This window comes from Rhodamnia argentea, chromosome 6 (genome assembly GCF_020921035.1).
Source record: "Rhodamnia argentea isolate NSW1041297 chromosome 6, ASM2092103v1, whole genome shotgun sequence".
In the NCBI taxonomy this organism is placed as follows: Eukaryota; Viridiplantae; Streptophyta; class Magnoliopsida; order Myrtales; family Myrtaceae; genus Rhodamnia; species Rhodamnia argentea.
Genome location: NC_063155.1, coordinates 15,496,686 through 15,523,967, shown reverse-complemented (window position 1 = coordinate 15,523,967; position 27,282 = coordinate 15,496,686). Strand labels below are relative to the sequence as shown.

General features: G+C 41.6%; 2 protein-coding genes across 5 annotated transcripts; one reads left to right on the top strand and one right to left on the bottom strand.

Moving 5' to 3' along the window:
• Positions 1 to 6,590: 6,590 nt before the first annotated feature.
• Positions 6,591 to 8,464, top strand: LOC115728864 (transcription factor MYB61-like). The gene is made up of 3 exons (XM_030659277.2): positions 6,591 to 6,814; positions 6,921 to 7,050; positions 7,225 to 8,464. The coding sequence occupies exons 1-3, from the start codon at positions 6,682 to 6,684 to the stop codon at positions 8,168 to 8,170; spliced, it is 1,209 nt and encodes a 402-aa protein (XP_030515137.1). The 5' UTR covers positions 6,591 to 6,681; the 3' UTR covers positions 8,171 to 8,464.
• An 812-nt stretch (positions 8,465 to 9,276) lies between these two features.
• Positions 9,277 to 25,279, bottom strand: LOC115728868 (pectin acetylesterase 10-like). Of its 4 annotated transcripts, XM_048281106.1 has the most exons (13): positions 13,306 to 13,321; positions 12,728 to 12,954; positions 12,498 to 12,580; positions 11,890 to 12,019; positions 11,713 to 11,786; positions 11,286 to 11,372; positions 11,045 to 11,169; positions 10,883 to 10,943; positions 10,568 to 10,621; positions 10,312 to 10,389; positions 10,106 to 10,211; positions 9,865 to 10,010; positions 9,277 to 9,738 (listed from the first exon to the last, which is right to left on the bottom strand). In XM_048281106.1, the coding sequence occupies exons 2-13, from the start codon at positions 12,918 to 12,920 to the stop codon at positions 9,631 to 9,633; spliced, it is 1,245 nt and encodes a 414-aa protein (XP_048137063.1). In that variant the 5' UTR covers positions 12,921 to 12,954; positions 13,306 to 13,321; the 3' UTR covers positions 9,277 to 9,630. The 4 variants fall into 4 exon arrangements, with proteins under 4 accessions (XP_048137063.1, XP_048137062.1, XP_048137060.1 ...); XM_048281105.1 differs by lacking the exons at positions 12,498 to 12,580; positions 12,728 to 12,954; positions 13,306 to 13,321 and adding exons at positions 24,640 to 24,722; positions 24,867 to 25,279; XM_048281103.1 differs by lacking the exon at positions 13,306 to 13,321 and having other exon boundaries at positions 12,728 to 13,289.
• Between the last annotated feature and the right edge of the window lie 2,003 nt (positions 25,280 to 27,282).

Here is a 27,282-nt window from a genome sequence, read left to right as displayed (position 1 = left end):
TGACTGGCTGCGTTTTCTTTCTTTCTAAATCACCCATGGTGTATATCGTACAAAGTTCAATGTTTTACATCCCCATAAAAAGAAGAAAAAACCAAAAAATTGCATCTTTGAATTTCAAGCAAAATCCATCAAAATTGCCAAATCAAATATTTTTCATGAAAATGGTACCGAAAGGGCGTTAGAGAAATCCGACGTAACCAAATCCCCGAATTCAAAATCTCCGGTTCGCGGAAATAAGATAGTTTTCTCCCGCTATTTTATTTAGGTTTCTAATCAACCTACCAAAAATGATTAGTGGCGGCTCCAAAAAATGAAAAATCTTTTGCAAGATAATCACATGAACCATAAGTTGCGATTTGGTATGGACTTGGGAGAGTCCGAGTTAGGTTAGTTAATTAATTAACCTGATAATCCATTAGCCCGAAAATTAACTCGTCTATTTTTTTTTAGGTCGCGACAGTGTAAAATATGCAAGATACAATATCCTAATCTACATGAGATGCAAACATGAGATATGCGAAAGAGATAATGCAAGAATGAGATATGCATGGGATAATGGATATGCATGTTATGCGAATGATATTTTAAAAATACATAATGCATGATACGATACTAAAAATATGTAGTGGAAATGCAAGATATAAAATTCGAAAATATGCATGAGGATGTGCCGAATTTTCTTGAGATTTTTTTGTTATCTTTTTTGATGCAATTTTCGGTCGGATTAAAAATATCCTAGATTTGATTCTCTTGACTTTAATTTCTAGAATAAACTTAATGAGATAAAGTTTCTAAGAAACTATATCTTCCTAAAGATTTAATTAGAAGTAATTTCTAGGAAACTATATTTTACTAAATTTTTTAGGAATTTTAATTTTATTAGAAAATTCAAATCAGATAGGATATCAATCAAATCAGATAATCTAGGATAGTAATAAGAGCAAATCAAACCTTTCATCTTTTACAATTTTCGAAAAAAGAAGAAGATATTCCTAAATATAAAATTGGCTTTTGAAAGATAGTGAATTGAATCTAAATGACAATAGATCAAATTAGGTAACTTCCTATCTTTTCTAAACTGGAGGGTCGTACCCAAATGACAACGGGTAATCTGGAGGGTAATACTCGAATGGCAATGGGTAAGATTGTCCAACTTAACATAGACGTTGCCGATTACAAAAAAGATTTTCCTAATTTAGATTTATGATTTTTTTATTCAAATAAGATATGTTCAGCATATAGGATATATTCAAATCAAGCGACAATATCAACAAATCAATTTTTGATAAGATAGCTTACCTAATTTGAGATATTGTGCCGACATGGTTTCCAAACTTAAACCGGCGAATCGGGATCACTTGCGGATGGACAGCTTGCTGTCGATGGGCTCACAGTTAATGACCTCACCGAGGACTCCTTACGTCATGCAATAGGCGGCTACGGATTAAGATGGCTCGACTAGCGGCGCTTCATTATGGCCTCCGGCAGATGGATCGGCCAGGTAGTGAAAGCGTGGCTGACTTCGTCGTTGGATTTGTCTAATGGTTGCTCGTGGTATTGTATGATGACGAAGGCTGAAGGACCATCGAGAATTAGCAACAAAGAGTAGTGTAGACCCAAACTCATAAGCACTCGAATCAAGGAAAGTCAGATCAGCATAGTTTTATTATCAAGGACATTAATTTGCGCAATTCAAAGTATGGTGTGGCATGGAGTGGACCCCAAGGTCCAAGCACCAACAGATTGTTCTTAAGTTGACTCCCATGACCCCTGTCCGACCGACATGAGCAAATTACGATACGAAACCATTCAAACTGAATGCCAAGTTCGTGATTCTCTCTTTGCTAGAGTTACACTTGAACAAATCAACGTGGAACATTTCGAACCCAGTCTAGACCGCAATCTTAGCAATTGAAAGGAGCACACATCGACGTACCCTCACTGATGAATGTCAGAACAGCGAGGTGGTGTCGTTGGTGGACTCACCTGGACCTCCCGATTCACAACTGTGGAGACAACAGGAGCTATAGGGGAAGGTAAAAATTGTGGACTGGTTTGATGGTGCTCAGACACACCATGTCAGTGGCGGGGGGCGACCAGCTTCCCCGTCAAAGGTCTCAGCAGCTCGGTGATGCGGCTGTGCTCGTGGTCGTCTAGCATCGAGACGCGAGGGGCAGGCGGCTGATTCGCTACGGTAGAGGACCTGTAGGGACCGCTCCTGTGGACAACTTGCAGAGCATTTTTCGTGTGTAGGTGTCACTCATGGACTTTCTGATGAAGATGCTTTGACCGGTAGTAAGAGATCAACACAAAGATATCATTGCACAAGCAAAGATTAAAAAAACAAACTCCCCTCAACTTTGACTTCTCCATGCCTGTGAGCTCGCGTGTCCTTTTGTGGCTTGTAGAGAAAAGGAGAAAGCCTTTTGGTTGTTGCTGGTGGGGAACAGAAGCCTTTTTCTTCGTCGCCTCCCCTTCAATGTCGCCGTCCGTTCCAATGTCTCTCTGGCCGTGTACGACAATGAATTGGCCTCCCCTTTTGTGAAGCCTAAGTGCTCTATTTATAGTGCACGTTGGGTTTCTTGTTCACCCACCCTAATGCTTGTGGGCTTATAGGATTGACTCCTTGAACAAATGTTGTAAATTAAATTGAAAGCCTTTTTCATGGGGCTGACACTCAGCTCGATTAAAGGTCCAAACTCCATTCTTTCATTGTCATTTTCGGCCACTAATGTGCTAGAGTAGCTTAGCTGAATTTTGCATTCCCTCAAGGGCTCGATCCAAATGATTCAATTAAGTCCTCATCCGTCCACTGGTGGTCCGATCAAAATGTGAATGCAATGTATGCTAAAATAAATATGAAAACTAAGTGAATTATTTTTGTTTTGTAGGAACTAGAATTTTACCCCTGATTTTTATGCAAAACAAATGATTAAAAGGTTTGTCCAAATTTAGGTGTGAACAAATATGCATTGATATGAAGAGTTAGCATTGTTTAGTTGTCCCAAAGAACAGAAGTTTCTGATCTGAATTTGCCCAATGTCTTTTCACTTTAGTGTGTTGATCGAAACCATTCTCCAATAAGAGCAGGACAAGGTTCATAAGAAAAGTGACTTTGCTTTTCCAAGGGCTCATTCTAGAGCTTCACTTGAGAATCTTAAACAGTGGAATTAAGGGCAAACGCTTCCTCCCAAAACCTAAGAAAAAGCAATTACTTAAGTGTGCCAAGAAAAGTTGACCATCACTTCCCACTACAAAGGGAAAGTGAAGTGGTAATTATGTAAAGACGGGGGACAAGGAAGCACTTCAGCCAGGCAAAGCTTGTTGATAATTGATGTGATTTGAAGAAAAAGGATTGAAAGACTTCTTATCATGTTGCCTTCTTAATAAAGTCAATCTGCACAGTGACTTGGGGCCTCCCTCGTCCTTTACCACTTGACAAAGAATGAAAACCACCCATTAAAGGGCTCTCCTCCTTTGCATATGATTACTCCTGCTAAATGTCATTAGAATGCCTAATACAGGAATTAAGTGGAGATCGAGCCTCGGTTTTTATCTAAACATCATTGCTTTGGAGATCTTAATCTTCCATAAATGGTAAGGAAAGTCACGATAACGACGGCCATGCTGCCATCATTATTGCTCTTTGGTCTTGACAAGACAAAACGATTAGCAATTTTGTTGTGATTTTGATTAGCAATGCATCCATGTGCTTATGTTTCCAACTACTGTTGAAGGGGCCAATTAAGAAGGGATGAATCAGCATTCGGGACCATCATCTCGAGCGCGACCCTAATTTATATGAAAACGCCTAGTACACCAATGGTGTCCATCTTCTTAGCCTAATAATGACTGTTGAGAGGGATAAAAAAGCACCACGGACCTATATTTTGCAGTTAACTTCTTGTCTGTTCTATTTGTAGGGTGAAGTATCTCATTCATGTGTAAATAATATGAGGTGATGGAAGTGATTTTACCAGGGATAGTCATATCTGCTCTATGTAAGAACGTGATGTGCTGCCTAAAGTGCCCCTGTCGTTAGCTTCTTGTCGATTAGTTGTCTCGCTTTGCACTCGAAAAGTGTTAGGAAATTGGCTACTATTAAGGGTAAGGAATTTTTGTTCAAAGACATGTAGATTATGTCCCCCTCTTATTCAAATGACAATTTGATTGCGAACCAGGTTCAAGTCCTTCCTTTCATTGATGTCAAATAATGGATTAATTTCCCATCACAACTAACCATCACAACTGGCCTCTAATTTGCTTCACCAGGTCGTATCCATTACACTTTGGTGAAAAAAGTATGATGGAGGATCTAGAGGATCTCAGAATCTATATCTCTCTTGAGGTTCTTCGAGCAGAAGAGCTTAATGCAGAGTAACACCAGAATAATGCTTCTAAAGTTCATCTTTATATCTCAAGATAGCAGTCGCAGCAGCGACAGCAACACCCTCAAGTCATAAAAATAGGCTGCGTGACTGAACCCCGAGTTGAAAATTCAAGTAACAAGAGCAACATGTATCGATTGTGTGCAGGTCATGATGAGATCACAAGATGGTTGCCTGGTTCTGACAGTGAATATCTGCGCTTATTCCAAGCATTAATATTGTAAAAGACCTTACCTTTTAGAGAATTCCATACTGACTTAACTAAGTGAATTGACAGATTAACCATCAGTGCAGTTGACTCATTATTCAAATTATTAGCGAAGATTGGATGGCGAGTGAAAAGGTCACGGCAGTTAAACTTCTTGTGTGACAGCGGCCACTCTTCTCATAAGCACGAAAACAGTTCGCATTGAAGTGACGGATACCTGGACTTACTTTCTTTTTCCTATGTAAGTCAAATTGTTAAAGGGCTTGTCTCGATCGGGGGATTAACAAAGGTCAAGGAAGCTTCATGTCAGGAAGTACATCGAACAAACTGACAAGCCAGTGGTTATTGGTTAATGTAATTGGTACAAGTATTTCAATGTACATAATAATGGAGATGTGAAAGTTCTCACCGAACTCCAAACCCATTTTAACAATTTCTTGGCTTCTTCTTCTCTTTGGTTGTAGAGTGTATTTTCATCCATGAAAGTAACGTCGGTAATGATAAGCTTGAATCCCAGAAGATATAGTTAAACATAACATAGCAGCTGTTGCTTCTCATTTATTTCCTAAAACTGCCATGCCTTCGAGCACATCGTGTGCAATGTTTAAGACAAACTCTGTAAAGAAGGTAGAAAGTTGTATTAAATCTCATAACCAGTTCTTACTGTGATCATGATCTCAAAACAAAGAGGAGAGAACAAAACTAGTTAGTGCAAAGTTACAGCTACGGAATTTGAAATATTTCTCCTTGCTTTTGAGAACATGCAAAAAGGAATAATGTACTTGCCTTTCAAAGTTATGACTTCAGGCAGATGACTTCCATTCCGAAACTACAGTTAGAGTTAACTTCATTTTATAGTTGCACTTGTCGCGTACAGTACGCCACGTTCGGGATCTGCAAAACAAGTTTCCTCTCAAATACTTTGATGAATGAGCTGTTTTAGCCTAGTCTTGCTGCATCTCCCAACCTCTCAGGCCTTAGCAGTTCTCTGAAAATACTCTTAACTAGAGGAAATTTGCCAGAGAGAAAGCAAAAGAGACTGACTTCTGGTTTTTGTGTTTTTCCTCTCTCAAAGTTTAGATTGTGGTTAGATTGTGAGTCTTTCGTTGTTTTTGGGATGAAAATCTATCTGTAACTTCACTGTTTCATCTGCTTATTATGTTATTATCAGAGCAGTTGCAATTGACCCTTGCGTTTCTGGAGTGGACGATGTTCATATCAAGCTACCACTGAGCATTCTTGACACTTGAGAGAGCAATATATGTCCCATTTCTCCTATTCTGCCATGTCTCTAACATGTTGAGAATACTTCAACCTTCGGACCTATCATGGAACTTCATGAAGTGCTCATGATACTCGCAAATTGTCTGAAAGAGCCACAAGGAATGAGGCTTAGTTGTATTTGGCTGGTATCTGGTTCAGAAATTGGTCCTAAAAGTAGGGCTATTTTATTTGTTTCCAGTATTTTCTTCAAAAGAGCCGAGAATGCTTCAAGCATCTGCTGGCATAATTAGATGACTTGCTCGTTAATACACCAGAAATCTTTCCCTAATCAGAATACACTGAGCAAATGAATTTCACAGTCACCAGTTACCATCGCATTCCGATTTGCAGCATTTGTTTTACAAAGCTACGAGCAATCTTTCTGATTGCACAGGTCCTTATTCAAATGATAATATATCTATCCAGGAGGCCCACTTAGTTGACACATTCATTGAGACTAAAACCTTTGATGGGACTCCTGCAGGTCATATTGTACCTGCATCTGGACCGTCCATCGACGACGCTGTCTGCCCCATGATGCTGACGTGGAGCTCATACGCATATTCATCCCGCAACAAATGCCTGCAGAGCTGATTTGTAATGTGTTGAAATCTATAGCCCCTCAAAAAAGATGAAAGAGAAAAAAAAAAAAAACGTTCTTATTTCCAGTAGGCTATTTATAAATTCGACTAGTTACGACGCCACACTTCATTTCTGTGACGTCTATCGCAGTGTCTACCTACAATATTCCTTTTCACGTATTCTCCACTTCATTTGCCTGACAGATTAGAGCGATTCTTCCTGAAACCTAGGCATTTTTGCATGGCAAGACACTCTTGCTGTCACAAACAGAAGCTGAGGAAAGGTCTGTGGTCGCCTGAGGAAGATGAGAAGCTTTTGAACTACATCACCAAATTTGGACATGGGTGTTGGAGCTCAGTCCCAAAGCTTGCAGGTAAATCAAACAAGTCAGTCCTTTTCACTTTCGTAGTAATGCAACAGTGGAGAATGATTTTCGCTCTTCTGTGGCCAGCTTCACATGTCATAATTACTTTATGAAGGCTTGCAAAGATGCGGGAAGAGTTGCCGGTTAAGGTGGATGAACTATCTGAGGCCTGACTTGAAGAGAGGTGCATTCTCCCAGCAGGAAGAGAGTTTGATAATTGAACTCCATGCAGTTCTAGGCAACAGGTAGCATTTGCACTTCAGGACTTCAATTCTCAAGATGGTTATCGTCCATTTTCTTGGGGACGAAACTGAAAACCAAGAAGAGTTCACTTAAACATACATTTAATCTGTTTGTTTTCGATCACTGAAAAAGTATCTCCAAAATGGAGGAGTCTAATGGGTGTTTCTTTTTTACAGATGGTCACAGATTGCAGCACATTTGCCTGGAAGGACTGACAACGAGATAAAGAACTTATGGAACTCCTGCATAAAGAAGAAGCTCAGGCAAAATGGGATTGACCCCAATACCCACAAGCCCCTCTCTAAGGTTGAAAACAATGACGAAATAAAGTTTCATGCAGTGGGTGAAAGCAATGATGTAGTCTCTGTTGCATCCACTAAACTGAACCTTTCCCAGGCCAGTTCCACAACTAGCAGCCAGAGTCTGAGAGTGCCTCCATCTCCAGATCTCTCATTCAGGAGGCCCAGTATTGCCTGTGATGGAAGCTTCATCACCTGCTTTCAGCCTAATGATCCGGAGGGCGAGCTATGCTTTCAGCAGTTAAGATGTTCAACTACCATGAGTCCATCAGCAAGTTCAAATACTGCTCTACATCACAATTGGAATTGGAGTTCCTCAGATATCAGTCCAATACAGGTCCATTCAGCTCTGAAGCCAAATAGACCCTCTGACAACTATTATTGCAATATCGACTGCAATAATAGTACCTACTGGAGCGGCACTGTTAACTTGCAGAATGATCATATCTTTGAAAACTCCCCAATCTCATGGTTATTGGCCGACTGCGGGAGATTCGACAAAGAAACTGAGGTTCACCCGTCGCTGTGTGATCCAGAACTCATGAAATGGTTCGAATATCTCCACCACACTCCATTTGTGTTTAACCTCTCACCAAGTGAAGCTTCTCAACTGGGTCACAGTGACAAGAAACCATCAGCAGGCACATGCTCAGTGACTGGTGGTGGCTTGATCAGCAGTTGCCCAAATGATCAGATTCTGCAAGCTTCACCAGGTTCTGACATGTATGGCAAGACTCTTCAAGTAATTGCTGTTTCTTCAGGGCAAAATTCTTCGTCTTCTTTGGATCCTATGAAGATCAAGTTTCAAGACAAGAAAGTATGAACAAGAAATCTCCACACAACCTCCTCCTCCTCCTCCTTTTTTCCCTTTTTTGCAGGTGTGCATTGCAAAGGGTAATGACGCAATTCTTACCCTCTGCTTTATTTTCCCTTCTGTTTACTGAACGTATGAGAGTGATCCCTAGAGCTTATATGTGTTCACCCATTTATGTGTCAAATATGCTACAGTTGCATCATGATTATAAATACCATTCTTGTGCATTTCTGTCTCTTGGTGTCTTGTTGCGAACTCATTTGTTTTTCATAAGGTTTAGTCAGTAACATGACCTGCATGTGCTGAGACAGCGACTTCATTCGTAGAAATTCCATGTCTTGTTTCGGTTTTCCTGCGACAAACTTTTTGTCCACACGATCTGGAATAGAACTCAAGTTTTACTGTTAGTTGTAACCATCTTTGTGGATGCAAGATGCGATGGCTAATAGACATCATATGCTTGTTTTCATCAGCATATTCCTAAAGAGAGAAGTTTCGGTTGCTTTGCACTGATTTTCATAGATTGATTTGGTTCATTTGAGTTCAATGAATATGATTCAGCAGAAAGACTGGAAGTAAATTTTCCATTGACAGGTTGACAAAATGGAAGTTGGGAAACTTTAATTACAATCTCCTAGGAAAATCATTGCAAATTTCTCCAGCTCTTTTCATGCTAAAAATGAAAACTTTCTCCAGTTATCTGCTCGGAAATTTTCTAAGCGATACACAATTCAGAATATTTCTGCCATACGTGACACTAGCAATCTATTTCGCTAAAAATAATGCTCCCAGCATTCCGACAACCATTTTCGTTTCAGACAATCTAATTTTCTAGCCTTACATCTCAACAAGAAAAGCTACTAGTTTAACAAGTAACACATTCTTTTTCGCGACTCATCGATTACATGAATAGAAATATCGTCGTTGCAAATATGACTTGATAATGACATTTCATTCCACTTACAAGCAACCTGAGCCCCCACTCGTCTCGATAGAGTACTATGACAAAAAACTAGGAAGAAACTTGCAGTTCACTTTAAAAAGAGCAGTGGACCTGAGGGGAAGATGTGCATGCGATTTACAAACACTGATGTCACTAAATGATGAGACAATTGCCATACAAATAGATTATATCAATATCGCGAGATACAATCCCATGAACACGGCGTTTTAGATGTACCTGACAAAATATGGGATTGGCTAGTGCAGACACAAGTGAGATTGGAGAACAACATTTGGACAAGTTAGCAAAAGTGCAAGTTCATCTATATGAAAACAAGCAACTCACACAGGAATGAAGAACAGTAAAAGACTAGCTGACTTTAATTTTTGCACTTCTCAGCAGCCTTCAGTCTTTATCGTCTGTTATCAACTATCTATGAACTGCAAATTCCCACGCTGATCGAGTATATGTATATCACTTCCCTAGGGCTATTTTGTGAATGGATAAACACCGACAAATCGTCCCGTCATTTGAAAATAAGGTTGTGGCAGGTGTTATCGCAAGGGTATGCACAATCGACGGCCTTCACCACTGCTCGATCAAAGTACCAATTCCCAACAGCAATCGCAATCGGCTGCACATCAAAGTTGAGAATGAATAACACGAATAATGTGTTGTTCTCTGTTTAACTGGGGTCATGCACGAGTGTTGTGTACTCATCAAGTGAGGATGATGTTAGATTAGGTTACAACAATTTTACCTGGCTTCCGATAAGGGGGGAATCGTCAGCGAACCAAGTGTCCTGCCTCTCGGACTGGCAGTGGGCAAAACATGAATTGATAAACAAACCATTTTGGTTCGACGTAGAGAAATCTTTTATCACATTCAGCATTTGGCTCCTGAACCCTATTTGATACACAGAAACAAATAAGCATGATTAGTAGGTCCACTGTAGATGCATATTTCATTACTTCCTGTCATAAGGCCAAAATGGAACTCACCTTGGAGAAACTCAACCTGCGTTGAAGTGCATTTTCCATGGTTTAATGCACATTCATGCCAATATCCCTGAGGATCAGCTGCTGGTGGAGCTAGACTGGCCTGAATCTGATTTATAGAAAGATAATTGAAGTTAAAATCTTCACGGTAGCTCAATTCATTGCCATATGCATCGTTAATATTGCTTTCTGTAGAAGAGAGTCGTTACCTGCCATGAATCGTATGCCGCATTGAGCAGAAATAGCGGGGTCTTGATGCTGGAAATCAAGTTTTGTGGGAAAAAGCACTGGGAAGGACAAACATTAGGAGAGAAGAAAATCAATTTGGGAATGAGGAACTACATTTATCATGCCCATGATCAAACTCGTGAGCGCAAGATATGTATGTATGGATTTTATTTTATTTTATTTTTTGTTTGAAATATGTATGAATTTCAATGACTCAAGTTGACAGCAAAGGCATACCAGTGTAGGGTCAAGGCGATTGGTGCATGTACGTGGAAGGTTCTGTTGCACCCCCTGAAATCATAAGAAAATGGAAAAACATAAACTTTTGCTAATAGCCTAATTGGCAAAGCTACATGCTGTTTCTACACATCAGATATCATCATATGCTGACATACTACTCTGAAATGGCTTAACAATTCTTAAACAGCTTTGAGATACAGTATGTGATTCTTCAAGCAACCTAGAGTTTATGGCATAAATTTTACTGATTCAAAAGTTGGCTGACCAGAGCTTGAAACTGGAAGGTATAGGAGATATAAACTGTGCTCGTACCTGCAAATCCACTACCCCATTGTAGAAGTTTCTGAGGGTATGCCCACCAGATACATCAAGCCTAGAATCCAGGGAAACAAAGCCACCAGAAATATTTCAAGAGATGCTTCATGGAGTGAAATGTGAGAAATAAGGACAAAATCGAGGCATATTGATACATACGCATCAAGAAATAATCCACCATCACTCAAGCACTTCACTTTCGTTGTTCTAGGGAACAGATCACGGAACTCGTCGCAGTGAAGAATTGATGCTAGGCCTCCAGCAGAGCACCCAGAAAGAAGGGCCTAGAAGTCCAAAAATTTCGTACAAAGAGTTAAAGATGACAGTAGAGAGAGCAACATTCAGAGGTTAAATGATCAACACAATTGCCCAGCAGTAGAATAAGAGACTTGTGTTTAACCTGTTGGGCAGATGACATTCCCTTTGACATCAGATCTTCCATTGCAGCTGACCATATGCGCTGTCCTCTGAACTCTAGTTGCGCATCCTTCAGTTAAAGTAGTTTGTACTTTAAAATAAACATGTTTATGAAATCTAAACTAACAGTGATGAAAGTTTTTTCCTAATTCGCTTACTTAGCCAATTCAAATAATACTTTGGCAGTTTATTTGAACATTAGTCGTGCGGTTGGGCAATTGACATTTAGCAGACAAACACCAACAAAGAAATAAAGATGGTCAACCAATCAAACATGCTCTACTGCAAAAAGGAAACATTCTTTGTCCGCAAAAATAACTAAATGACTCCATGATGTCATATCTCAATTCAAGGATCTCCATATCGAACTTAAAGAATCACGAGACTCAGAAGTTTGAAGAAAAATGAACCTTATCTTGAGTGTCCCCAATAAAAGAGGCACCGTCACAGTAGCGAAGCTTTGCTCTGTTCCAGTTGAAGAAGTCTGCACATTGGAAGTCCTTTAAAGTTGTCTTCAGAAGCAAAAGGACAGTGCAAAGGCTAGAACCGTAGTTGGGAATAAATTTTAGGCAAATCATGAAGAGAACCAGGATTGTCTTCAGGGTTGCTGCTCAGTATTCCGGTGAAAGGTATCTCTTTTTCCATGTATGTAGAGGATCCATGTCGAGTATTTTTCCGATAAACACAAGATCTCACATTGTTGCACCATCCTCCACCCTGCCATAAGGTAGCTCAGCTTAGAAAGTGAAGTTTCAATCATGTAATCAGCTATCTTCCGACTCCTGGGAAAAGCAAAATCAAGTGTCGTGCATTTTGCAAGCAATTTGTTGAGACAAGACTAACAATGTTTTCTTTGAGATAGATCACAAGAGGATCTCCAATGAATGAGACTGCATATTGTGAATTTTCTGCCATTTTGGTTATGTCTTAGGAACGTGGAGAAAGGCACTCATCAGACATCTCCAGAGAGAGAGGCTATAGTCACCGAGCTGATGCGTGATTGGTGAAGGTCATCTCACGTTGTAACGACATGAAATAAGACTTGATATGTCTTGTAAAGTCCAATTATACAGAAGGAAGATTTAGACAAGTAGCACAAGTAACAATAGCATGTTATGTGATGCATACAGCCAGTACGATTAGTAAGCAGTCAATTCATTGGGCAAATTAGAGACTGTAAGTTGCTGCAACGAACCTCCAACTGAATGAGCCAACTGTTAGCTCCGGAACCGAATCCACGATGCAAGTGATACCCGGGTAGTGTTCCATCCAAACAGACTGGAAGCACAAGAAATGCAGATTAGGACAGAACATGACAACACGTGCAAGTCCATAACTTTAATGGCTCAAGCTCAACAAAGATTGAATCATTAAGTACAGGAGAGCAAATTAGACATATGAAAACGAGGAGGGTACAGGATTTACCAGCTCCTTTTGCAGCAGCACTTTGGATGAGAGTGAGGCCAACCATGAGAGGGTCATTAGCAACAGCAAGGGAAGAAGTTCCATGAGCTTCAAAATGGGACAGCTCTGTTGCATTGAAACCGACCCGTTCATACCCATTCACCATCTCCCTGAGACACAGCCCCACAGCAATCCCAACCCACAGCAGCTTCATTTTTGTTGAGGGGGCCTCTCTCACTCAAACCTCCCTGGCACAAACACAAAAGCAAGAGAGGCAAGTAATTTCCCCTGCTAATGCACTGGAGCTATCCAAGGTTCGAACACAAGGGGACTCTGAAAGAGCCTGTAGAGAGAGAGAGAGAGAGAGAGAGAGAGAGAGAGAGAGGGGTATGCTTGCAAGGAGAGTGTTGTGTTGCCGGGCTTTTTAAAGCGGCACGTTTCGAATCTGTGCGAGTGCGAGTCTCCCTGGTCTCCTCCTCATCAACATGCGACTGACTTCTTAACTAAATCTTGGAGGCCCAACTGGTTAGCAATCAGCATTTCTGGCAATGCTTCTGTCATCCGGGTCTTCATGAATTTCTTTTCTTTTACACATTCACCGTTGGATGATGTGTGGAATGCGTGAATCTTTTCTATTGTAACAACAAACGTGTGTAAGAACTCGTGCATAGAAGTGCTAATTCGACCGACGGTCGCTGATCTTTCGATCGATTTCAATCGGCGGCCGGATATCAGGAAATGGACTCTCGCTTCAGTTAGTAACGCAGCCGACGCATCAACCTTCCGCGTCGGGCAAATTCACACGCACAAATCAAGGACCACACATACCGTTGCTAGCGTTTCGCTATATGGATTACAATGTACTCCATCCCTCACACTCATCTCACGGAAATGCATCTGGGCCTATTCACGCGAAAGAGGTGAGAGTATATACTCTAAAAGCGTGAAAAAGAACGAGAGAAAAAAGGACGTTACATTCGAGTTCTGATTCAGAAAATATTTTCCTGAAAACGATTTGTTGTAATAAACGAAAATTCGTTATCGACAATAATCTAGGCCTAGACATTTTTGAAAACGACGAAAATAATCTCCGTTCAATCATTTTCGTGGCTATACAAGCGGTCATTTTAGTAAAATGCCTTTCGTCTGATTTTTCCGACTATACTTTATTATTGAATTAATGCTGGACTATAATAGTGGGCGACTGTTGATTGTCATTGAATTTCTTGCGGTCCAATGTGCAATACGGCAACGATTGTCGCGTGGGTTGACCCGTGCTTTGAGGGGTGGGCGCAGATCGGGAGGCGCCTACACGTCGGTCTCCGCATCGCTCCATTTACTTTGTCAAGGCGTTCCATTCACGCAATTCCCGGGCCCCTGGTCCTTCCTCCCATCTCCTCCGGCACGAAATTTCCTCAATTGGATACTTTTCCTACAACTTCCACGTCAGCACGGGGATCCCGATCCCGCGCTCTGTCCCTTCGTAAATCTCGGCCGTCCATAGTAACCCCCTCCCGCATAAATCGACGGTGGAGATCTGTTGAGACGCCGCCGATAGGAGTACTCACCGTGCGGAGCGGAGGATCCACTTCCCGAACGGCAATAACAGTAGGGGCGAAAAACACCAAGGATGATATAATAGGACTTCAAAAGAAGGCCGCGGTGAGATTCGAACCCTCTATGAAAAGTGTTATATGCATTCTAAATCCCAAATACTATACATATGAGATAATTTTAAATGTTTCATATCAAATAAAAGTCGATGTGCCCGAATCGCAAGATTTAAAAACCAATAAATAAGAGAAACTACATCTGTGAATACCTGACCAAGATTAATCTATGGATTAGATTAAGTTAGATTAGATTTGCAGCATTAAATTCGCTTTTTCGGTGCAAATTTATTTAAAGGCGATCTAAATGCGGCGAATCTAATCTTAAAGAATGGAAATTAGTTTGTAATGCGCATCGAGCAGTCGAGCACAAAGCCAAATTCTTTTGCTTATAAAATGGGGAACATCTTAATGTTCTTCACGAGTCTTTGGTTGGAAGCAAAAGAGGGAGCGCCGACAGATTTATGGGAGAGAGCGTACGAAGTTTTGGCTCCAACTTTTTTGAGATTTAGATTGTCATGTCCAAACACCTTGATCTCCCAAGTTCCTTTTCCTTTGGGATTAAGATTTACGTTGCTTCTGCTATCTCGCGATTCGTTGTTGACATCTCCAATCGACTTCTGTACCACAGATAGGTCAATTATGTTGGGATAATGTTGTTGGATTTGGATGGTTTGACGTAGTCAACCATTATGACGATATTCTGCGATTCTATATATTTCCCTTGATTGTTCATAATTGATGGTGCTTAATATATTGTTTTGTCTTTGTCGATACTATTCATTCACATCTTAAGATCTTAAGATGATACATGAGATAAAAGGAAAATTTTCAAATAAGGGTCTGACGTAAATCTTATTTCAAATGATGGCTTGAAGTGTCCTCATTTTCTTAACTAATGGCCTAAAGTGAACTTTGTATCGTTAAGGGCTTGAAATGACAATGAAGTCTCAAAAAAGATGTAGTAGCCCCTTTCCTTAACCTCCTTAATTCTTGATCACAGCTTTGGTGTCCCAGGGCGCAGTCCGATGTTAATTACGAGCTCTGATTTCATTTTGTACTATATATAATAGAGGGCGCATGTGGCAGCTAAACAAACTGAAAACAGGCAATGGACCACCCAACAGAGAAGTACAAGTGCATGCATAAATAGAAAATGGCAGGCACGTCTAAAAGGTATGGCTTTAGTAGGAGTTCGCTATGAAAACATGCATTAAAACACACAACCACACAAGAAAACACATATGATATATATATTAGTTTGCTACATTGTCTCATATCAACAACCAAACGAATGCACTAAGAAGATTTAAGAGGAAAACTACTCTGAGTACTACTCCCATTCTCCGTCAACAGGTTGTAGGATCATCATCTCCGATTGTAGCCGGAAGAACTTAGCTAGTTGAAAAAGGTTCAGCAACAAAGAGTGAGCAAACGCTTAACAAGAAAGATGTCTAACCTAAGGACTAAACTATCTATTTCTCGTTCGATTACGGAAGACCATAACACGATGCCAACCAATACTATGCACGCATGTCACACACACCGGACCAATGACAGGTAAGCACAAAACCACACCAAAGACATGCGAAGATGAGACACGACGAAACTTCATGCATCACAAACAAAGACCTCACAATGGACGCCACATGTATGATCATGCATCTCATCCATTATTTAGTTTCCACTTTGAACCAAGTATCATGGGACACAGGTCATGGTTATATGAGGGACACATGCCTCGATTTTGTGTTTTACCTCAACTTTTTATCCATGGGACATTAGCCATGGGAATTATGAGTGACATAGGCCTCATTTTCTCACAAGGGACACATGCTTCGATTTCCCCTACTCCGGGACTCCTTTAGCACATCTTATCACTCCAAATCTCGCTTTGGTACCAAGTCTGCTCTTGTGACGTCCCCGCGCGCCACACCTTAAGGCTTACCAAACTCGTACTTTGCTTTATCTTTTATTATACAATGGCGCATGCAAAAGCTTAAATAGAAAATCAAATTGAGCGGTCATATAAAACAAGTGCATGATAAATCACCAAAACACCAACCGGTAGGCACGCCTATAAGCACAAGGGTATGGCCTTTTATGATTTTCACTAACCAAATAATGCACATTTCGAACACAAGATCATAAACAACAATTATATTTCAACCCTTTATTTCATCACATATATTTACATAAGTTTACACGCCAGTTCACATCCACGGGTTTAACAACTGGGAAGAGGGATCAAAAGACAACCACCATAGCTAGTCGACCACTATATACACCAAAATTTGTCGACAATTAATCGGTACTTTTGCAATAGAAGTGGGTCTGATGTTTGCCTCGGTTTTATATTGTTTTGTGGCCCCGTATGTGGTCGGAGAGGATGATGCGTTTCTTGGTCCTCTTCTTTTTGTCTCTAACGAGGACGGTGATAATACTAGGGATGGATAGTGTTAGATGGTGGCGGGTGATGGGATCCGGGATAGGTGTTTTGTATAGCAGAGTTGTGGATTCTATTACTTGATGAAGTGTTGCATTAATTCGTGATCGTGCATGTTCATGACTATCATGGCACTAATGTCAAGTTATTTTGGATAATTTGCGAGGGGGCAGTTGAGGACGCCTAGCGAGGATCACTAGAGAGCGAATAGGAGTCGCCAAGGCCAATTGGACAGGGATTCGGCCCGATCCGGACCCGATTAGGTCTGGAACCAACCAAACCTGGCTCAAACAAATCTAGTTTGGCTCTACCGGGCGCGAACCGGGCTGGTGTGGACTAGTTCCAGGCAGAGCCAAATTTAGCTCGACCCTGGCCAGGTGCAAATCGGACTTGATTGGTCCAGTTTGGGTCAACCCGATCTATTGGATTGGGTCCCGAGCCCCGCCAGCTTATTCACCGAGTTGAGAATGACTCGTACGATCCCTTATCCCGTCTTCATTCCGTCAATTGATTCCTGCATGTTTGGTAATAAGAAAAAGATAATAAATGAATCATGCGTGTACAAGTATGTGATTGTCATTAAAAGACGATTTCTGCCACCATTAGCCAGAAAAGCAATGGTGTCACGCTCCGATCCTCGAGCGCGCGGCATCCCTACCATCTTGTCCCTCGGGTTAAAAGGATAGCGTCCCGGACATGTTACCAACCCATGAGATTAACTATGCATGCGGAAACGTACAATAGTCCCGGAAAAAATATAAGATAGGGATAGATCGGTAGGAAAAACGTATTAATTCAAAAACATGATCTTATTTACAATCACGTCGTGAGTCAACCGAAATGACACGCTAATTGGTCCCATACTTCGGGACGGGGTATGATCAACTTCGTACCTACTTCAAATAGGGCTACGTCACTTTCATCCTTATCGCCTTTTCAAGAATTACTAGCTCCATCACTTAGAACCCGAAAATGGTTTAACAACGATGGAGTGAGATATAAATCTCGGTGAGTAAACACCTAAGCTCGGCTAAGGCGTTGATTTATCCAGAGGGTCCTATCAGTCAATTACTTATTGATATATAAATATCTCAATCACATGTGGCTCACTTGCTGAAAATCACACGGTATGCAAAACTCAACATAATATGCTACACATAACAACCCATAGATATCTTGTCGGTTGCATACGCAACACCACGCGTGGTCCGATTATTAATGGCCATCTGGCCCAATTGCACACGACTCGTGTGACTTTATACTACGACCGGCAGGACCGGGCTTCGTCCCTTACTTTCGGCGACGGCATCTGTAGCCCATGTGATTCGTACGATTGGCACGACACAGCACTATTAGGAATCCTTGTAGGGGCTTCGGTCCGTCACAAGCTGCGACCGGCATCCGACAATCCATGTGATCCGTACGACCGGCACGGCACGGACAGACGGGCATCCGATAAGTTGTATGGTTCCGTACGACCGGCACAAGACAAACTTGTGAGGAATAATCCATCGTGTGACCACTCAAGCATACTCAACAAATAACCAGTTTATAATCCGCATTTAGTCAAATGCTCACACGATATGCTCGTAACTTGGCCCAAGGCCGTTTTCGTGCCAATACATGAAATTGATGCCAAATGTAATTGCATGAATGCATAGAATTATTCACGCAACTTTGCATACATAGCGAGGTAATTAATCCCCAAATCGAACGTCCAATCGATCGATTGATAATCAATTTATTTAATCAAACAATTGATACAACAATCAATTCAATCAAGGCCAAACATATCAATACGAAGATTCACTCCAATCTCGATTATTTAGCCTCGATTAGTACACAACTTCATTATTAATCAATCTGATTCATCAATCGATTGTACACTCATCTCTACCCTATCGTTTGCTCGCAATCAAGCACTAACAATCATTTAATCAATCAATCAAATTTAATCAGTCACAGAACCCTAGCTATCCGGACTAGCTTAATCAATTAGGGCCATTGAACTTGAGCCAAGTTTTTAATCTAAACCGGCCCTAATCGAACTATCTAATTACATAATAATTTAGTTAAACTAATCCAAACGTAATTAATGACCTAACCAACGATTATAGGTCGACTCACAATTAATAACTCGAGGAGAGACCAGCGACGATCCACGGGAATTCCTCGGCACGAACGTCAGGTGAGGCCCGTACTTTTTGGCCCACGAACTTGGCCACTTGGCCCAAATCCTCGGTCACATGGGCCAAAATTCTCGGCCACGGCCTGGCACATGGCCCAGGCTCTCGGCCAACTTGGCCGGACACGAGCCAGGCGCGGCCTAGGTCAAAACAGGCCACGGTCCATGGAACTGGCCCTCGAACAGGGCACACCGGAGATAGAACAGGGCAGGCGAAGGCAGGGTAGGGATGTTCGCGGCTGTGGCGGCTCTTTTGGGCGGTAAATGGCTCCGAGGTTGACAGTGAGGGTGTGAGGTAGTCGGGACAAGGTTAGGGGACAGTTGTGGGTGGCGGAGCAGCGACTGAGAGCTGAAAACAGAAGCAGAATCGCAGCACAGGTGGAGGCAGAGCAAGGTCTCCGGTTTGGGCTGTTCCTGGGCTTCGATGGTGGTGGAACTTCGTGGGGCTGACGATGGTGATCTGAGGGCCACTGAGGGATGTGGCTAGTGGCCCTTGGTGGTCGGAACAATTGCGGAACCAAGCGGCGCAGCAGCGAGCAAAACAGAGCAGAAAACAGGGGAACAAAGCAGAAGCTTCGGTTCTTGGGCCTGTCGGGGTTCGGCGAGGGACTGAGGCGGCTCAACGGGGACGAGTCAGGTGCAGGGGTGGTCGAAGGAAGGATCGGAGCTGCAGCAGGAGCGAAAACAAAGCAAGGGCAGCAGCTGCAGCAACATAGCAGAAACAGAAACAGGGCTGCAGCGAGGGAGTCGGGCTGATTCGAGGCTCCCGGGGGCTGCGGCGGCGGCGGCGATGGCTGTAGACGGTGGAGGGAGTGGTGGTTGTTGGGCTGTGAGGTGGTGGTGGTGTTCGGTGGCTGAGGAGGCGTCGCACGAAGTGAAAACAGAAGAAGAAAAGAAGGATAAAGAAGAAGAAAAAGAAGAGGGGGCAGGGGAGAGTCGGCAGAGCAGCTAAAGTGGGGAGAGAGAGAAAAATCTAGAATTTTTTTTTACTAGGGGGCTGAATTGATAAGGTGGGTCCACTTTTATCATTTCCCTTATCTTATAGTTCATAAATCCTAGGGTGTCACAAATGGTGTAGGAGCTTGAGGTAACAATGTATTTTCTGACCGTTGCTCGCGACAACGAAATTATCCACCATTATTCGCTAAAAGTATTACTTGAGGCGATGGCATAAACGTTGTTTATCTAATGATGATATGATAAGTTTCTGCCATCGTACACGTGCAGTGATGACGTTGCCCTGTACCAAAAGTTCCGATGTGAGGCTCGGAAAAAGAAAGCCCAAAAGTGAAACAAAAAAAAAAAGAATATCAATTGCATTCTGTGCTTATGTGAGATTGGCATGACTGATGATGCATAGCATTCTTTTGGTAATGGATCACAAGATAACTTTGTGTAAAGTGCATTTTCAACACCGAGTTAAGTACGAGGCTAATATTTCTATCTTAGGCCTAGAAATTTTATTTACTAGGTTGTTCGCTCATTCCTTTATTTTTCAAGTAAGAAAGATGGATTTTTTTGCAGGAACCGCCGTTCGGTTGCCCCACCAGCACGGTTCATCTCCCACCAGCACGGTTCATCTCCACCTCTTTTCATGCTAAAAATGAAAACTTTCTCCAGTTATCTGCTCGGAAATTTTCTAAGCGATACACAATTCGGAATATTTCTGCCATATGTGACACTAGCAATCTATTTCACTAAAAATAATGCTCCCAGCATTCCGATGACCATTTTCGCTTCAGATAATCTAATTTTCTAGGCTTACATCTCAACAAGAAAAGCTACTAGTTTAACAAGTAACACATTCTTTTTCGCTACTCATCGATTATATGAACAGAAATATCATCGTCGCAAATATGATTAGATAATCACATTTCATTCCACTTACAAGCAACCCGAGCTCCCACTCCTCTCGATAGAGTACTATGACAAAAAACTAGGAAGAAAGTTGCAGTTCACTTTAAAAAGAGCAGTGGACCTGAGGGGAAGATGCGCATGTGATTTACAAACACTGATGCCACTAAATGATGAGAGAATTGCCATACAAATAGATTATATCAATATTGCGAGATACAATCCCATGAACACGGCGTTTTAGATGTACCTGACAAAATATGGGATTGGCTAGTGCAGACACAAGTGAGATTGGAGAACAAACATTTGGACAAGTTAGCAAAAGTGCAACTTCATATGTACTACTCAAGCAACCCACACAGGAATGAAGAACAGTAAAAGACTAGCTGACTTTAATTTTTGCACTTCTCAGCAGCCTTCAGTCTTTATGGTCTGTCATCAACTATCTATGAACTGCAAATTCCTATGCTGATCGACTATATGTATATCACTTCCCTAGGGCTATTTTGTGAATGGATAAACACTGACGAATCGTCCCGTCATTTGAAAATAAGGTTGTGGCAGGTGTTGTCGCAAGGGTATGCACAATCAACGGCCTTCACCACTGCTCGATCAAAGTACCAATTCCCAACAGCAATTGCAATCGGCTGCACATCAAAGTTGAGGATGAATAACATGAATAATGTGTTGTTCTCTGTTTAACTTGGGTCATGCACGATTGTTGTGTACTCGTCAAGTGAGGATGATGCTAGATTAGGATACAACAATTTTACCTGGCTTCCAATAAGTGGGGAATCATCAGCGAACCAAGTGTCCTGCTTCTCGGACTGGCAGTGTGCAAAGCATGAATTAATAAACAAACCATTTTGGTTCGATGTAGAGAAATCTTTTATCACGTTCAGCATTTGGCTTCTGAACCCTATTTGATACACAGAAACAAATAAGCATGATTAGTAGGTCCACTGTGGATGCATATTTCATTACTTCCTGTCATAAGGCCAAAATGGAACTCACCTTGGAGAAACTCAATCTGCATCGAAGTGCATTTTCCATGGTTTAATGCACATTCATGCCAATATCCCTGAGGATCAGCTGCTGGTGGAGTTAGACTGGCCTGAATCTGATTTATAGAAAGATAATTGATGTTAAAATCTTCATGGTAGCTCAATTCATTGCCATATGCATCGTTAATATTGCTTTCTGTGGAAGAGAGTCGTTACCTGCCATGAATCGTATGCTGCATTGAGCAGAAATAGCGGGGTCTTGATGCTGGAAATCAAGTATTGTGGGAAAAAGCACTGGGAAGGATAAACATCAGGAGGGAAGAAAATCAATTTGGGAATGAGTAACTACATTTATCGTGCCCACGATCAAACTCGTGAGCGCAAGATACGTATGTATGGATTTTATTTTATTGTTTGTTCGAAATATGGGCTTAAGTACACCCCAAGTGCTATAAGTTGTGTACGGCGCTCACTTTAGTGCCAAAACTTTCAAATCGATCACTTTAGTGCTAAGTTTTTGTAACTTCAATCACTTCAATGCCAAAACTTTCAAAACGATCACTTTAGTGCTAAGTTTTTGTAATTTCGATCACTTAAGTGCCAACTTCTTTAAAAATGATCACTTTAGTGTCAAATTCACCGAGCCACGTCATCTCAAATATTAATAAAAAATACCACGTGTCGAATTTTCGGCAAGCCACGTTAGTTCCGGCACTAAAGTGATCGTTTTTAAAAGAAGTTGGCACTTAAGTGATCGAAGTTACAAAAACTTAGCACTAAAGTGATCGATTTGAAAGTTTTGGCATTAAAGTGAGCGCCGTACACAACTTATGGCACTTGGGGTGTACTTAAGCCTCGAAATATGTATGAATTTCAATGACTCAAGTTTATGGCAAAGGCATACCAGTGTAGGGTCAAGGCGTTCGGTGCACATACGTGGAAGGTTCTGTTGCACCCCCTGAAATCATAAGAAAATGGAAAAACATAAACTTTTGCTAATAGCCTAATTGGCAAAGCTACATGCTGTTTCTACACATCAGATATCATCATATGCTGACGTACTACTCTGAAATGGCTTAGCAATTCTTAAGCAGATATGAGATACAGCGTGATTCTTCAAGCAACTTAGAGTTTAGGGCATAAATTTTCCTGATTCAAAAGTTGGCTGACCAGAGCTTGAAGCTGGAAGGTAGAGGAGATATTAAATGTGCTTGTACCTGCAAATCCACTACCTCATTGTAGAAGTTTCTGAGGGAACGCCCACCAGACACATCAAGTCTAGAATCCAGGGAAACAAAGCCACCAGAAATATTTCAAGAAATGCTTCATGGAGTGAAATGTGAGAAATAAGGACAAAATCGAGGCATATTGATACATACGCATCAAGAAATAATCCGCCATCACTCAAGCACTTCACTTTCGTTGTTCTAGGGAACAGATCACGGAACTCGTCGCAGTGAAGAATTGATGCCAGGCCTCCAGCAGAGCACCCAGAAAGAAGGGCCTAGAAGTCCAAAAATTCCGTACAAAGAGTCAAAGATGACAGTGGAGAGAGCAAACTTCAGAGGTTAAATGATCAACACAATTGCCCAGCAGTAGAATAAGAGACTTGTGTTTAACCTGTTGGGCAGATGACATTCCCTTTGACATCAGATCTTCCATTGCAGCTGACCATATGCGCTGTCCTCTGAACTCTAGTTGCGCATCCTTCAGTTAAAGTAGTTTGTACTTTAAAATAAACATGTTTATGAAATCCAAACTAACAGTGATGAAAGTCCTTTCCTAATTCTCATACTTAGCCAATTCAAATAATACTTTGGCAGTTTATATGAACATTAGTCATGCGGTTGGGCAATTGACATTTAGCAGACAAACACCAACAAAGAAATAAAGATGGTCAACCAATCAAACATGGTCTACTGCAAAAAGGAAACATTCTTTGTCCGCAAAAATAACTAAATGACTCCATGATGTCATATCTCTATTAAAGGATCTCCATATCGAACTTAAAGAATCATGAGACTGAGAAGTTTGAAGAAAAATGAACCTTATCTTGAGTGTCCCCAATAAAAGAGGCACCGTCACAGTAGCGAAGCTTCACTCTGTTCCAGTTGAAGAAGTCTGCACATTGGAAGTCCTTTAAAGTTAAGTCTTCAGAAGCAAAAGGAAAGTGCAAAGATTAGAACCGTAGTTGGGAATAAATTTTAGGCAAATCATGAAGAGAACCAGGATTGTCTTCAGGGTTGCTGCTCAGTATTCCAGTGAAGGGTATCTCTTTTTCCATGTATGCAGATGATCCACGACTAGTTTTTTTCCGATAAACACAAGATCTCACATTGTTGCACCATCCTCCACCCTGCCATAAGGTAGCTCAGCTTAGAAAGTGAAGTTTCAATCATGTAATCAGCTATCTTCCAACTCCTGGGAAAAGCAAAATCAAGTGTTCTGCTTTTTGCAAGCAATTTGTTGAGACAAGACTAACAATGGTGTCTTTGAGATAGATCACAAGAGGATCTCCAATGAATGAGACTGCATAGTGTGAATTTACTGCCCTTTTGGTTATGTCTTAGGAACGTGGAGAAAAGCACTCATCAGACATCTCCAGAGAGAGAGGCTACAGTCACCGAGCTGATGCATGATTGGTGAAGGTCATCTCACGTTGTAACAACATGAAATAAGACTTGATATGTCTTGTAAAGTTCAATTATACAGAAGGAAGATTTAGACAAGTAGCACAAGTAACAATAGCATGTTATGTGATGCATACAGCCAGTACGATTACTAAGCAGTCAATTCATTGGGCAAATTAGAGACTGTAAGTTGCTGCAACGAACCTCCAACTGAATGAGCCAACTGTTAGCTCCTGAACCGAATCCACGATGCAAGTGATACCCGGGTAGTGTTCCATCCAAACAGACTGGAAGCACAAGAAATGCAGATTAGGACAGAACATGACAACACGTGCAAGTCCATAACTTTAATGGCTCAAGCTCAACAAAGATTGAATCATTAAGAACAAAGCAAATTAGACATATGAAAACGAGGAGGGTACAGGATTTACCAGCTCCTTTTGCAGCAGCACTTTGGATGAGAGTGAGGCCAACCATGAGAGGGTCATTAGCAACAGCAAGGGAAGAAGTTCCATGAGCTTCAAAATGGGACAGCTCTGTTGCATTGAAAGCGACCCGTTCATACCCATTCACCATCTCCCTGAGACACAGCCCCACAGCAATCCCAACCCACAGCAGCTTCATTTTTGTTGAGGGGGGCTCTCTCACTCAAACCTCTCTGGCACAAACACAAAAGCAAGAAAGGCAAGTAATTTCCCCTGCTAATGCACTGGAGCTATCCAAGGTTCGAACACAAGGGGACTCTGAAAGAGCCTGGAGAGAGAGAGAGAGAGAGGGTATGCTTGCAAGGAGAGTGTTGTGTTGCCGGGCTTTTTAAAGCGGCACGTTTCGAATCTGTGTGAGTGCGAGTGCGAGTGCGAGTGCGAGTCTCCCTGGTCTCCTCCTCATCAACATGCGACTGACTTCTTAACTAAATCTTGGAGGCCCAACTGGTTAGCAATCAGCATTTCTGGCAATGCTTCTGTCATCCGGGTCTTCATGAATTTCTTTTCTTTTACACATTCACCGTTGGATGATGTGTGGAATGCGTGAATCTTTTCTATTGTAACAACAAAAGTGTGTAAGAACTCGTGTATAGAAGGGCGAATTCGACCGACGGTCGCTAATCTTTCGATCGATTTCAATCGGCGGCCCGATATCAGGAAATGGACTTTCGCTTCAGTTAGTAACGCAGCGGACGCATCAACCTTCGGGGTCGGGCAAATTCATGCTAACAAATCAAGGACCACACATACGGTTGCTAGCGTTTCGCTATATGGATTACAATGTACTCCATCCCTCACACTCATCTCACGGAAATGCATCTGGGCCTATTCACGTGAAAGAGGTGAGAGTATATACTCTAAAAGCGTGAAAAAGAACGAGAGAAAAAAAAGGAAGTTACATTCGAGTTCTGGTTATCTGTCTCGCGAAAAATGAACGATTTGAAAAATAGTTTCCTAAAAACGATTTTTTGTAATAAACGAAAATTCATTATCGACAATAATCTAGGCCTAGACATTTTTGAAAACGACGAAAATAATCTCCGTTCAATCATTTTTATGAGCTATACGAGCGGTCATTTTAGTAAAATGCCTTTCGTCTGATTTTTCCGACCATACTTTATTATTGAATTAATGCTGCACTATATTAGTGGGCGACTCTTGATGGTCATTGAATTTAGTGCGGTCCGACCATACTTTATTATTGAATTAATGCTGCACTATATTAGTGGGCGACTCTTGATGGTCATTGAATTTAGTGCGGTCCGATGTGCAATACGGCAACGATTGTCGCGTGCGTTGAGCCGTGCTTTGAGGGGTGGGCGTAGATCGGGAGGTGCCCACACGTCGGTCTCCGCATCGCTCCATTTACTTTGTCAAGGCGTTCCATTCACGCAATTCCCGGGCCCCTGGTCCTTCCTCCCATCTCCTCCGGCACGAAAGTTCCTCAATTGGATACTTTTCCTACAACTTCCACGTCAGCACGGAGATCCCGATCCCGCGCTCCGTGCCTTCGCAAATCTCGGCCGTCCCTAGTAACCCCCCTCCCCATAAATCGACGGTGGAGATCTGTTGAGACGCCGCCGATAAGAGTACCCACCGTGCGGAGCGGAGGATCCACGTCCTGAACGGCAATAACAGTCGGGGCGAAAAACACCAAGGATGATATAATAGGACTTCAAAAGAAGGTGGCGGTGAGATTCGAACCCTCTATGTAAAGTGTTATATGCATACTAAATCCCAATACTATACATATGAGATCATTTTAAATGTTTCATATCAAATAAAAGTCGATGTACCCGAATCGCAAGATTTAAAAACCAATAAATAAGAGAAACTACATCTGTGAATACCTTACCAAGATTAATCTATGGATTAGATTAAGTTAGATTAGATTTGCAGCATTTAATTCGCTTTTTCCACGCAAATTTATTTAAAGGCGATCTAAATGCGGCGAATCTAATCTTAAAGAATGGAAATTAGTTTATAATGAGCATCGAGCAGTCGAGCACAAAGCCAAATTCTTTTGCTTATAAAATGGGGAACATCTTAATGTTCTTCACGAGTCTTTGGTTGGAAGCAAAAGAGGGAGCGCCGACAGATTTATGGGAGAGAGCGTACGAAGCTTCGGCTCCAACTTTTTTGATGATTTAGAATGTCATGTCCAAAGACTTTGATCTCCCAAGTTCCTTTTCCTTTGGGATTAAGATTTACGTTGCTTCTGCTATCTCGCGATTCGTTATTGACATCTCCAATCGACTTCCGTACCATAGCTAGGTCAATTATGTTGGGATAATGTTGTTGGATTTGGATGGTTTGACGTAGTGGACCATTATGAGGATATTTTGCGATTCTATATATTTCC